We start from the raw sequence: 13,297 nt of genomic DNA, 5'->3' as shown, positions 1-13,297 counted from the left end.
TATATATATATATATATATATATATATATATATATATATATATATATATATATATATATATATATATATATAATTTTGTATTTAATTATATTTTACCATGATAATAAAACAATAATTCAACTTATTAAACACTAAAATATTATAATCATCAAAAAGTTTAAAATTATCTCAGATGTTATTAATAACATATTTTATTTATTAAATAGGGTCATATTTTTAAAAATATATCAATTAAATAATTTTAAATTATATAATTTAAAGATTTATTATTAAATATTTTTTAAAATTTAATGATATATAAATCACCACTAAAGTTTTAAACATACTTCTAATTTAATTTTTTGCTTATTAAAAGATTTGTTTTTTTGAAAAAATTTAACAAATAAACTTATTTATTAAAATTTAGCAAGCTGAAAGTTTAAAATATGAAGATTTAAATTATTAAATATCTATTTTAAAATTACTAAATAATAAATAAAGACTAAATATTGAATAAAAAGATTAAATACGTTCATTTTCAATGTATATATATATATATACCAAAAGATCAAATGTTCAAATCTCTTAGTGTTTACCGAATAAACTCTGAACTCTATCTATATTATCCTTTTCGCCCGATACTCAACTAAAAAATGCATAGGTTGAGCTCGAAAGAGAGCGTAAAAAAGACGGACTCGAAATTAATGACATAAATTTTGAATTAAACCAAAGAAACATTCTTATTACATCAAGGGCTCAAAAAAGCCCAATTTCAACTTAATTTACACAACCAGTGGTAAAGTAAAAAACACAAGTAGAATTCAATCATCTATGGTTTATGCAAATGGTATTTTCTTGACCCAAAATTGCAGATTTTACAGGTTTCAATCAAAATTTACATTGCAATTCAATTGATGAAGGAGAGAGGATTTCATATCACTCATGAAAGAATCTTACTTTTCCGTTAAGAACTCATCGTAGTCAAATGCTACAACCCCAACTTCTTTGAGAACCATCCCGAAAGATTGGCGATTACAAATCCTGCAAACACCTGCAAACCAGAAGTATACTGTGAAATCCCATATCGGTTGGAAAGGAGAACGAACCATTCTTTATAAGGTGTGAAAAAATCTTCCTAGCAAACGCGTTTTTAAAACTTTGAAGGAAAACCCGAAAGTGAAAGCCCAAAAAAGACAATATCTGCTAACAGTGGGCTTGGACTATTACATATATAATCACTCATTTCCACACGATATCAATTCCCGATATCGATACAAGATAATACCAGATCTCTACACTATTTGAAGATTTCATTGTAACGATTCTTTTAGTTCGAGAGATCCCAAAGGTAGTGAATATATCGTGACACGAATCAAAGACAGTCATTCTATAAAACTCGAGAGCCTCGACATTTACAAATGCTAATCTATTGGTACTTCAATGGTCAGATCACAAAAGTAGGTAGTTACCTGGGTCGAGCCAAGGATGTAAACCGCTGAGTAGTGACGACCATGGATCAACATGTCAGCCAACATCGCAAGCGGTATGGTGAGCGACATGCCCAACGTTGCCACCAGTGGTGTAGTCCAAACGACGCAGAGTGCCCTGGATACAATAGAACAGGTTCGGTGTGAGGATCCATTGTGACAAGTGAATATAACACTTTGGTAGGCTTAACTTGATTCGACATACCAGAAGTAATCAGAAAGTACGCTTCCAATAAACCCGTTAGCGAGAACGACTTCTTCTGTTCTAAGAGAGTGAGGAATCGAAAACTTGGGTTCTATGCCCAAGGCTGTCAATGGCCAAACTGAAACAAAGTTGAAGAAAAAAGACATGAACGAAGGAACCTCAATTGAACACATTGTCTCAAATCAGATTGCTTGTCTAACGTATCAAATGATTGTTAGTAAAAGTTTCAAAGATACAATGCTTGATTCAGCCATTCGTGGCTCAATGAAAGAGTTATGTCTCAAAGGTTTGAAATTTCAAGCTTAATATCACCCAACATAGGACGCGCCAGTCATGCCTCGTTACATTCTCATGTTAAGACTAAATCTCAAATATGTAAGAGCCCAAGCCAGCCCAAGCCCACTGCCAGTAGATATTGTTCGCTTCAGCCTATTACGTATCGTCGTCAGCCTCACGGTTTTAAAATACGTCTATTAGGGAGAGGTTTTCACACCCTTATAAGGAATGCTTCGTTCCCCTCTCCAACTGATATGAGATCTCACAATCCACCCCCCTTGGGGACCCAGCGTCCTCGCTGGTACACCGCCCGGAGCTTGGCTCTGATACCATTTATAACAACCAAAGTCCACCGCTAGTAGATATTGTCTGTTTCAGCTCGTTACGTATCAACATCAGCCTCAAGATTTTAAAACGCGTCTACTAAAGAGAGGTTTCCACACCCTTATAAGGAATGCGTCGTTCCCCTTTCCAACCGATGTGAGATCTCACAATCCACCCTCCTTAGGGGTTTAACGTCCTCGCTGGCACACTGCCCGAAACCTGGCTCTGATACCATTTGTAACAACCCAAGCCCACCGCTAGTAGATATAGTCTGCTTCAACCTGTTACGTATCAAAATCAGCCTCACGATTTTAACCGATGTCGTTCTCCTCTCCAACCGATGTGGGATCTCACACAATCTCATAAGCCAACATTTAAAGAATGCTAACGGAATCTTTCCAAATCCAATACAACAAAATCCAATTTTTCTACTATCCCAAGTGGCACAGGGAAAGAAGCAAGGGAAACGAGAACATGACATCAATTTATGCATTCTACTTAATGGATTATAGAAAGAATATCAATGAACTTACTTACCTAGCCACCAAAGTGTAACGAGTGTGAAAAGACCAATGTATCCAAACAATTTTTGCACATCAACCCTTTCTCCTTCTTCACCAGCAAACTTCTTGAGAAGCACTACAGAAGAAATGAAATAGTCGAATCAATAGTTATACGCCAATCTGAAACATAGCGAGAAGCATACGCATTTATTACCGGTAAATAGCCCATACGACACAGCCGAGAGTAAACCAAAAAGATCTCCAATGAGAGAGTGTTCGTTGCTGCACCACAATATTAACCATCAAGGATGAAAGAAGTTCCTCACATAACAAGGCTAATACATTCATCAGAAGCGAGATATCTCATGTTATCAATGACAGAGGCTCTAGCTCGACTCCACTACCATGCAATGGTTATAAGGATGGTGTAATTTCTCACGTAAACGTTGCAAAATTTTAAATGCTCATGCTTTACCAATGAATCATAGCTATATATTTCAAGTGAAGAGCAATGAGACGAAATTACACGAAAGAAAAATCGGATACATACTCGGAAGCTGTTAGTTGTGACTCATCAGCAGCCCAAGTTTTACCAAGAGTTGTCATAACAACACCAGCCATACTGACAAATACAGCAACGACTTTGACCATATTTAATGAATCTTGGCCAAGAGCAGCACCAATGAACAGAGTAAAAAGTCCAGAAGTAGAGGATAAAACTGTTGTACTGGCGACACTCGTCCGTGCAAGTGCAGCATTTGATAGATACTGCAAAAAGAGAGTGTTAGGACTTACCATTGAAGGTTCTTATCGTGATTGCAGAGTGCGTTAAGGATGCAAATGCAAGAAACATAAATGATTAATGCCAATGCCTCCACACGGCTCATTCCGAGATTGACATTATCCCATGTTAATTTGAGGTTTCCCAAATAAGATTCCACTACATCATCTGTGAGATCCCACATCGATTGGAGAGGAGAACGAGTGCCAGCGAGGACACTAGGCCCCAAAGGGGGTGGATTGTGAGATCCCACATCGATTAGAAAAGGAAACGAAGCATTCTTTATAAGGGCGTGAAAACCTCTCCCTAACAGATGCGTTTTAAAACCTTGAGCGAAAACCAGAAGGGAAAGCTCAAAGAAAACAATATCTGCTTGCGGTAGGCTTGGAATGTACAAATGGTATCAGAGACAGACACCGGACGGTGGACCAGCGAGGACGCTGAGCCTCGAAGGGGGGTGGATTGTGAGATCTCACATCGATTGAAGAGGGGAACAAAACATTTTTTATAAGGGTGTGGAAACCTCTCCCTAGCAAACGCGTTTTTTAAAAAAAAGCTAGAGATGTATGTTAACTTGCCTCGGTTACAAACCAGATGGGGGCAATGTAAAATCCATATGCAGCAATTTCCTTGTTAGTAAGCTCTTTCTCTTGTTTCAATATATATGGATCATCTTTGTTTCTAGAAACCAGGGGGCTTTCTTCTTCAGCGTGAGTTGAAAAATCAGCATCACTGTCTTTTCTAGTGAAACTCCCCTGAAGTTCCACATCCAAGTTTGTATCCGCTCCACTGTGTTTTAGAGCACAAGTCTCACCGAAGCTTTCTGCATTTTTACCACTTTTAGAAGAGTGGTTTTTTACCAAATTACAAAACCAATCCTTAAGGAATGCTATTGGGAGGTAAACTACCATGAGAGAGGCTCCGAGGTATGTTATGGCAAAAGGCTGCTTATAAGCGGTAAAAATGTCCTGCAATAAAAGGGAAACGAAAAGTAAGAAAATAGCCTTGGTCCTAGCCTGCATACACGCAGATTAGTGCATAATAACAAAAGTTGATCAAGTTTTTGAAACATCGAACGGCTTCATGCCTCAAATTTCACCATTGAATCACCAGCTAACTATCAGTAAGGTAAATAACCATTGAATCACCAGCTAACTATCAGTCAGGTAAATAACTATTAATGATGTAACGACCCAAACCCACCGCTAGCAGATATTGTCCGTTTTGGGCTTCCCCTCAAATTTTTTAACACGCATCTATTAGGGAGAGGTTTTCACACCCTTATAAAGAATGCTTCGCTCCCCTCTCTAACCGATGTGGGATCTCAGAACCTACCCCCTTCCGAGACTAGCGTCCTGACACACGTTCTTCTTTCCAACCGATGTAGGATCTCACAATCTACCCCCCTCCGAGACCAACGTCTTGGCACTCGTTCCTCTCTCCAATGGATGTGGGATCTCACCCCCTTCGTGGCCTAGTGTCCTTGCTGAGGGAGAGGTTTTCATGTCCTTATTAAAAATGCTTCGTTCTCCTCTCCAACCGATGTGGGATCTCACCCCCTTTGGGGCCTAGTGTCCTCGTTGAGGGAGAGGTTTCCACACCCTTATAAAAAAATGTTTAGTTTCCCTCTCCAACCGATGTGGGATCTCACAATCTACCACCCTTCGGGACCAGCGTCCTCTTTGGCACTCATTACTCTCTCTAATCGACGTGGGATCTCACCCCCCTTTGAGACCTAGTGTCCTCGCTGAGGGAGAGGTTTCCACACCCTTATAAAGAATGATTTGTTCTCCTCTCCAACCGACATGGGATCTCACAAATGAACTATTCAAAATAACCTATAAAAATTATAAGTCCACCAACAATATGTTACCAGCTTCCAAATGGAAGTCCTAGCAGAGAAATATCAAGACCTGAGGAGTGTCCTGATTTCAGAATCTCCAAAGCAGGTCAACAAATCATTGAAAACACGTCCAAGTCTCTTAGCTACAACAGAGTAAATGGAAACCCCAACCAACAACAAACCATTCCGCAAACAAGCTCTAAAGACTTAATAAAAACAGAATCCCAAAAGAAAATGCAGAACACAGTTCCAAGCTAAGAATCAAAATGGAACCACCTCACAATTACAAAACCCAACTAAGCTGCAAACAACTCAAGATCTTGCACTTCTAACTCGAGTACAGAACCAAAACGAAAAAAAGGGAGCGAACACAAACCTGGGTCACTTCAGCAGAGGTTACCCATATAATCACAACAGTCACTATGAGGAACAATCCAGCCTTATACCTCCAACCCATTCGAAAAACACAAAATCCAGATAGAAAAACCACGAAATTCGAGAAGGAATCCCCGACCTTCTGGCAGATCTCCGAGCTCGATTCAAATTAAGCGGTGGAGAATGGGAAAACGTGAAATAAACGGATCTAGGATGTGGGGAAAGTGTTATGGGTTGGTGGGAAGAATAATGAGGGCCTGAAGAGGGTGAAGGTTGAAGTTCTAATGGATAAATTGTCGAAGAATGAAGAAAATATTTGATTTAGAACTAATTTATCGGTGGTTACTTCCTGTTTATCCTTCTCTTAGCTCGCTCGGTCGCCGTTCCGCCAACCTGTCCCGGCTTTTAATTGTAGTTTCGTCAGCACCAAAAAACCGGCGATCATTGAATTCCGCGTTTCTAGCTTTTTTTTTCCTTTATTTGGTATTTTAATATAAAGCGAAATCATACCTTTTCTTTTTATCTCAGTTTAATAAATATTCGCAATGATTAATTAATTTTCGGATAAATTAATTAATTTTTCCTTAGATTTTATATTTTATCTTTAAAAAAATATCATTAATTTTTAAAATTTTCAATAATACCCTTATTAAAATTGGAGAATTTTAGTTAAATTAATAAAAATGCCCCTCAACGTGGTTTTAAAACCGCCTATAAACTTTTAAAACTTTTAATAATGCCTTTAAACATTCAAAAGATTCTCGAAATATTTTTTCATAGTTTTGGAGGAAAATTATTAATACTTTATTTTTAAAAAATTCAAAAAATGTTTACGGGTAATTTTAAGTTTTAAAAAAATACACATCAAATTTTAAACATAGAACACCCTTAACCTCTATAAAAAAAGTTTTAAATTTTTTTTATCATCAATACATAGACAAAAATCATCTATAGACATTTCATAGATTATATTTTAAAATTCATTGGTATTTTTGAAATAAGTATTTTTAAATACAAAATTTAGAAACGGAAAATTTGATCTATTAACATTTAGTTATACTTACCTTTATAGATATTTATTTAACTCGTCGAGAAGGAACGAGGCAGAATTTTCCTGTGTGACTAGTCTGGTTCCGTCTTAATTTATATATATATTTTATTTATTTATTTATTTGCATAAAACTAACTTATTTGAACTTAGGTTTAGGTATATACCTAAATTAATAGGTTGGAGGTTTAAATTGAACATTCAATAAATAAATAATATATATATTATTTTAGTTAATTATCTCAAATTTAAAAAAGAAAAAAAAAAAAGGAAAAAGACGACATGGACTCCGAAGAAGCTGGAAACCATTAGGCGAGTCCACGTGGCATAAAAACGCAACCGTTAACGGGAAACCAAGTACCACAAAGGCTCAAACGAAAAGAGACGCCAAATCAAAGAAAAGAACCAATTCTTCTTCTTCTTCTTCGATTATGGAACAAATCATCACTCCCACGTTCTTCTCGTCCGCCATTTCTTCATTGCCTTTCCTTCCGGAGATGACATTCGCCGCCGCACAGCTTGGCTGTTAGCTTCCTTCTTCTTCCTCTGTTTCGTTTGCCTTTGGTTTTCTCAGGTCTCTCTCCGAATCTTCCCTCATGTCGTTCTTTTCTGGTATCTTCCTCGGCGTTGTTGTCGGAGTCTTACTGATTATCGCTCTTGCTCGCGTCGGGAATATACGCGCCAAGCATCGCTCCGATTTGGTATCTCTCTTTTGCATATTCTTTGTTCCGCTTTGCCCTTGGTTCGATGCAATGCTCTGTTCTTATACCTTTTCGCGTTTTAGGCTAAGACTATTGCAGCATTTGCAAGGATGACGGCACAGGATTCGAGAAAAATTCTCCCCAAGGAGTTTTATCCGTCGTGGGTTGTATTTACGCAGCGACAAAAGGTTGGATCGTTTTTCTTTTTCCTTTTTTTTTCCTTGATTAATTAGAAGATCTCATTCGATGCTAGTGTCTGGATGTACTGGAGATAGATTAACTTCAAGATTTGGAGTTATAATTTCTTTGTAATTTGCAGTTAAATTGGCTCAATCATCAGCTAGATAAAATCTGGCCATATGTTGACGAGGTAATCGAAATCTGCACTTCTTTGCTGCCCTAACTCCTTAGAATATACTTGTGATCCTGGAGTCGATTCGTTATTTTTCTTTTGTTATTATGTTCTGGCTTTCTATGGAATGGCGATTTATGTAGGCAGCATCGGAGCTGATAAGGAGCAATGTGGAGCCGGTTCTCGAACAATTTCGACCGGCTGTACTATCTTCTTTGAAGTTCTCAAAGTTGACCCTTGGCACTGTCGCCCCACATTTTACAGGTATTAAGTTGGTTTAATTATCAAATATTTGCAGCCATAGACCAGATTCAATACAAGTTATCACGACCTTCTAAATCAAAACAATGTGAATTCACTCGTACCAATGCAAGATAGGCGTTCTGGTCTGTAGGAATTGCTGTGCTTGAAGACGAGCTAGAACCTAATGGAATAACTTTGGAGTTGGAGATGCAGTGGGATGGTAATCCAAACATTGTTCTTGACATCAAAACTAAACTCGGCGTTTCTTTACCAGTACAGGTAATAAGGAGTTTCCTATTTCTGATCGTGAAAATTAGTTTAGTACACATCGGTAGAGAGGAGAACGAAACATTCTTTATAAACGTGTGGAAACCTCTCCCTAGGAAACACGTTTTAAAACTTTGAAGGGAAGCCCAAAAGGGAAAGCCCAAAGAGGACAATATTGGGCTTGGGCTGTTACAAATGGTACCAGAGGCAGACACCAGACGATGTGCAGCAAGGAGGCTGAGCCCCGAAGGGGGGGACACGAGGTGGTGTGTCAGTAAGGACGCTGGGCCTCGAAGGGGGTGGATTGTGAGATCCCACGTCGGTTGAGGAGGAGAACAAAATATTCTTTATAAGGGTGTGAAAACTTCTCCCTATTAGACGTGTTTTAAAGCCTTATTGGGCTTGGGCTGTTGCAAATGGTATCAGAGGCAGACACCAGACGATGTGCAGCAAGGAGGCTGAGCCCCAAAGGGGGGGACACGAGGTGGTGTGTCAGTAAGGACGCTGGGCCTCAAAGGGGGTGGATTGTGAGATCCCATGTCAGTTGGGGAGGAGAACAAAGCATTATTTATAAGAGTGTGAAAATTTATCCCTAGTAGACGTGTTTTAAAACCTTGAGGGGAAGTCCGAAAGGAAAAGCTTAAAGTAGATAATATTTGCTAGCGATGAACTTAGGCTTTTGCAGTATCAAATCATAATAAATTCTCCATTCTTTACTAAAGTAGTTATATAGCTTCTTCTCCCTCACCAATCTCCTCTCTTATTTCCTGACTTATTTATTTAGGTAAAAGATGTTGCATTCACAGGGCTTTTCAGATTAATATTCAAGCCATTGGTTGATGAGTTTCCTTGCTTTGGAGCATTGTGTTATTCTCTAAGGAAAAAGGTAAATTAAGAGAGGAAGAACACTATATATTTCTGAAGAGACTTGTGTATAATGTACTCGAGACTAATGCATCAAAACTATTCATGTTCCTTCTGGCAGAAAAATCTTGATTTTAAGCTTAAGATTGTTGGTGGAGACATATCATCTATTCCTGGGGTTTCTGATGCTATTGAGGTAAATCAAACTTGTTTGATCTTTCTGGCTCTTGTTGGCAACAAATTTCTGCAGTATAAGCCAAACTGATGGACTTTTCTATTCCAGGAAACAATCCGAGATGCTATCGAAGGTACCATAATGTGGCCGGTTCGGATGATTGTGCCCATTATAGCAGGAGATTATAGGTATTTTAAGTAACCATTTGTTGTGTTGAGGATTGTTGGGAGGGAGTCCTACGTTAGCTAATTAAACTAAGGGAATAATCATGAGTTTATAAGTAAGGAATACATCTCCATTGGTACGAGGCTTTTTGGAGAAATCAAAAGCAAAGCCACGAGAGCTTATATTCGAAGTGGACAATATTATACCATTATAGAGATACATCATTTCTGCGATTAACTTTTGACAATGTCATGCTCATATATGTTGCTTCCTTTTATTATTTATAGCGACTTAGAGGTAAAGCCTGTTGGAACATTAGAAGTGAAGCTCGTGCAGGCAAAGGAATTAACCAATAAAGACATTATAGGAAAGTCGGATCCTTATGCTGTGCTGTTTGTACGGCCATTGAAAGATCGAATGAAAACAAGTAAAACCATTGTAAGCCAAAGTTTTTCTGTTCATTTTGTTTTTGGTCTTTGATGGCTGAACTGAAACGAGTTTTTCTTTTGTTATGTCCGGTCAGAATAATCAATTGAATCCAATATGGAATGAGCACTTTGATTTCGTTGTTGAAGATGCATCTACTCAGCACTTGACTATAAGAGTTTTTGACGACGAGGGAGTTCAGGCATCTGAACTTATTGGCTGCGCTCAAGTAGCATTGAAGGATCTCGAGCCTGGTAAAGTGAAGGATGTTTGGTTGAAGCTGCTCAAAGATTTGGACATCCAAAGAGATAACAAAAACAGGGGTCAGGTCAGAACTCCATGATATCGAGTTTTCACTTTCCAGCTTAATTTGATGTATTAAATGGATTAATCCGTTAGGAATCACGGATCTCCAAAATGGTATGATATTGAAGCTCTCGTAGTTTTGCTGTGAGCTTTTCCAAAAGGCCTCATACTAATGAGGATGTATTCTTTACGCATAATCATTCCCTAAATTAGTTAATGTGGGACTCCTTCCCAACAATCTACAACCATCCTCCCTTCGAACAAAGTACAATATAGAGCCTTCCTTGAGTCCTATGGAGCCCTCGAACAGCCTTCTCTTAATCAAGACTCGACTCTTTTCTCTAGAGTACTCAAACAAAGTACAACCTCTATTCGACACTTGAGTCACTTTTGACTACACTTTCGAGGCTCTCAACTTCTTTGTTCGACATTTGAGTATTCTATTGACATGACTAAGTTAAGAGCATGGCTCTGATATCATATTAGGAATCATGGATCTCCACAATGGTATGATATTGTCCATTTTGAGCATAAGCTCTCATGACTTTGCTTTGGCCTTTCCCAAAAAACTTCATACCAATGAAGATGTATTCCTTATAAACCTCTGATCATTCCCTAAATTAGCTAACGTTGGACTCATTCCCAACGATCCACACCATAATCTACTCAACTTTTAATGCGTGTACACAGGTGCATTTGGAGCTTCTTTACTATCCTTTCGGCACTGATCAGGGCCGCCATAAAAACCCATTTAACCCAGATTATGCATTGACCTCAGTGGAGAAGGTTCTAAAGACGGCTCCAACTGGCTCAGACGATGCAGGTTCTAGAAAACCAAGCTCCCCAAAGAAGAGGGATACGATTGTAAGAGGAGTGCTATCTGTGACAGTAATAGCTGCTGAAGATTTGCCTGCTGTAGATTACATGGGAAAAGCCGACCCTTATGTCGTACTGATTATGAAGAAATCCGAGACCAAGGTTAAAACGAGGGTGAGATTCTCAGTTTGCAGCTTGTTCTTTCACAACATTCTTTGATTTCATCTTCATACTAATCATTCGTTTCAAATTTCTCTTGTTGTTGATGATCCTTCAAGCTGTTTGTTAATGATCATCATTATTACTATTTCCTTAATGATATGTTAACAAGAATGAACTCTAAAATCACATTGGATGATTTCACAAGGTTGTCCATGATACCCTGAATCCTGTCTGGAATCAAACGTTTGACTTTCTGGTGGAGGATGCATTACACGACATGCTAATGGTAGAGCTCTGGGATCATGACACTTTTGGAAAGGTAATCTTCTCCATCTCAATCAATTTTACAGCATTAATTACAGATGTGCAATATTAGTTTGATTTGTAAAACCCAGCATGCAAACTATGAAAGAAAGAAAATATTTACCTACTCATTATTACCTCTTAACAATTTACAATTTACAATTTACTATTGATGATGGTTGGGACGGATTACTAATATTGACTAATTTAGGAAATGATCATGAGTAAGGAATATCTCTCTATTAGTATGAGGCATTTTGGGGAAGCCCAAAGCAAAGCCACAAGAGTTTATGCTCAAAGTGGACAATATCGTACCATTATGGAGAGTCGTGATTCTTAACACTAATTCTTGCCACTCAGCACCTTTTGATAGCTAGAAGAGAAGGGGAGAGAGGAATATATTTTTTTTCTCACCCATAAAAAGCTTAGCCATATAGTTTGAATTTTTTATTTTCAAATGATTAGACGTATTTTCTAATCGTAACGGTCCAAGTCCACTACTAGCAGATATTATATTTTTTGAGCTTTTTAAAATACATATGATAGGGAGAGGTTTCCACACCCTTATAAAGAATGTTTCGTTCCCTTCTCCAACCGATGTGGGATCTCACACTAATTATTAGTATCGATTGAAAAATGATATTGCAATTGCACCTTTAGTTCTGGTACATATTATATTACAACTAAATCGAATAGACTTTTAATATCAAATAAACATCATCATATCAGTCTCTTGCTTGGGTTATCAATCTAAAAACTTAAAGAACTTAAGTTAATGGCTCTATTTGATCATCAAACACTGGTTTAATGTTTATAACATACAGGATAAACTGGGGAGGGTCGTAATGACACTGACAAGAGCGATATTGGAAGGGGAAATTCAGGACTGTTATCCACTGGAAGGAGCAAAATCAGGGCGGATTTATCTGAATCTCAAGTGGGCAGCTCAGCCACTATTCCGAGACAATTGATAAATAAGAAAATCTCCTCATTATTGATCGATGAGCCAGAAGCTGCAGCGCCTCGTCGTCAACATACTTAGGTACTTAAATTTAAATTTTAATTAAAGTGGTTGAAATACGAAGTCAGGGGTGGGTGGGGGCATTCATCTCTTCTCATCAAAACCCAAATTCTTTTGTGGGCTGTGCCTAAATAGATTAGCCTTCATATTTTGTGTCATTATTTCATTCTTTTATTTGTTCTGTACTTTAGTTTTAGGGTCAAACACTAAAATAGCTCATAGTTAAGTTGTTGCTAAACGTGTTCGAGAACTCTCGGTTCAGGATAGAATTGGAAAACCAATTCCGGTATTAAAAATTTTAATAGTCAAACTCGTAAGATTGCTAAATGCTAAGTATCAAAACTCTTTAGCATTTTTAGCTACCGATCACGATTTTCCTTTGCTATTAGATATCTCTTCTAAGTTACGAGCTGCAATTAATATGCTCACAGAATTCTCATAAAAATTGAAGTAGACGAAAAAAAGATACCCATATCTTTATTCTAAAAGCAGGTATTTCTATTGAGTGAGTGCATGANTTGAGCGTTTTTTTTTTTTTTTTTTTTTTTTTTTTTTTTTTTTTTTTTTTTTTTTTGAATAGTTGAGTGTGGCATACTCAAAGAAGTTAATATCTCGAGGCATGTAATTAAATTTTTCTTAAAATTTTGAGATTAAAAGAATGATTATGGACTAAAT

The 13,297-nt window shown here is 37.6% G+C and overlaps 2 protein-coding genes across 2 annotated transcripts; one reads left to right on the top strand and one right to left on the bottom strand.

Annotated features, from left to right (window-relative positions):
• Positions 1 to 784: 784 nt before the first annotated feature.
• On the bottom strand, positions 785 to 6,199 carry LOC111476634 (uncharacterized vacuolar membrane protein YML018C-like). The gene is made up of 8 exons (XM_023120399.1): positions 5,775 to 6,199; positions 4,134 to 4,523; positions 3,325 to 3,542; positions 2,989 to 3,056; positions 2,809 to 2,910; positions 1,672 to 1,789; positions 1,449 to 1,584; positions 785 to 1,030 (listed from the first exon to the last, which is right to left on the bottom strand). Exons 1-8 carry the CDS (start codon positions 5,853 to 5,855, stop codon positions 968 to 970), a joined length of 1,176 nt encoding a protein of 391 aa, XP_022976167.1. The 5' UTR covers positions 5,856 to 6,199; the 3' UTR covers positions 785 to 967.
• An 892-nt stretch (positions 6,200 to 7,091) lies between these two features.
• Positions 7,092 to 12,780, top strand: LOC111476623 (synaptotagmin-4). The gene is made up of 13 exons (XM_023120385.1): positions 7,092 to 7,522; positions 7,606 to 7,710; positions 7,842 to 7,892; positions 8,018 to 8,138; positions 8,269 to 8,396; positions 9,169 to 9,270; positions 9,370 to 9,444; positions 9,532 to 9,611; positions 9,876 to 10,026; positions 10,112 to 10,342; positions 11,011 to 11,310; positions 11,504 to 11,617; positions 12,426 to 12,780. The coding sequence occupies exons 1-13, from the start codon at positions 7,418 to 7,420 to the stop codon at positions 12,570 to 12,572; spliced, it is 1,710 nt and encodes a 569-aa protein (XP_022976153.1). The 5' UTR covers positions 7,092 to 7,417; the 3' UTR covers positions 12,573 to 12,780.
• The last annotated feature ends 517 nt before the right edge of the window (positions 12,781 to 13,297 follow it).

This window comes from Cucurbita maxima, unplaced genomic scaffold, assembly GCF_002738345.1.
Source record: "Cucurbita maxima cultivar Rimu unplaced genomic scaffold, Cmax_1.0 Cma_Scf00003, whole genome shotgun sequence".
In the NCBI taxonomy this organism is placed as follows: domain Eukaryota; kingdom Viridiplantae; phylum Streptophyta; class Magnoliopsida; order Cucurbitales; family Cucurbitaceae; genus Cucurbita; species Cucurbita maxima.
Note: the sequence above shows the minus strand (reverse complement) of the source record. Positions and strands in the feature narration are given on the sequence as shown.

Coding starts and splice junctions, on each gene's coding strand:
- LOC111476623 (XM_023120385.1), top strand. CDS start 7,418: ATGTCGTTCTTTTCTGGTATCTTCCTCGGCGTTGTTGTCGGAGTCTTA. Junction 7,711..7,841: donor TATTTACGCAGCGACAAAAG/GTTGGATCGTTT, acceptor TGTAATTTGCAG/TTAAATTGGCTCAATCATCA. Junction 8,397..9,168: donor GCGTTTCTTTACCAGTACAG/GTAATAAGGAGT, acceptor TTATTTATTTAG/GTAAAAGATGTTGCATTCAC.
- LOC111476634 (XM_023120399.1), bottom strand. CDS start 5,855: ATGGGTTGGAGGTATAAGGCTGGATTGTTCCTCATAGTGACTGTTGTG. Junction 1,790..2,808: donor CGTTACACTTTGGTGGCTAG/GTAAGTAAGTTC, acceptor ACTTTGTTTCAG/TTTGGCCATTGACAGCCTTG. Junction 1,031..1,448: donor ACATCCTTGGCTCGACCCAG/GTAACTACCTAC, acceptor TCTGGTTTGCAG/GTGTTTGCAGGATTTGTAAT.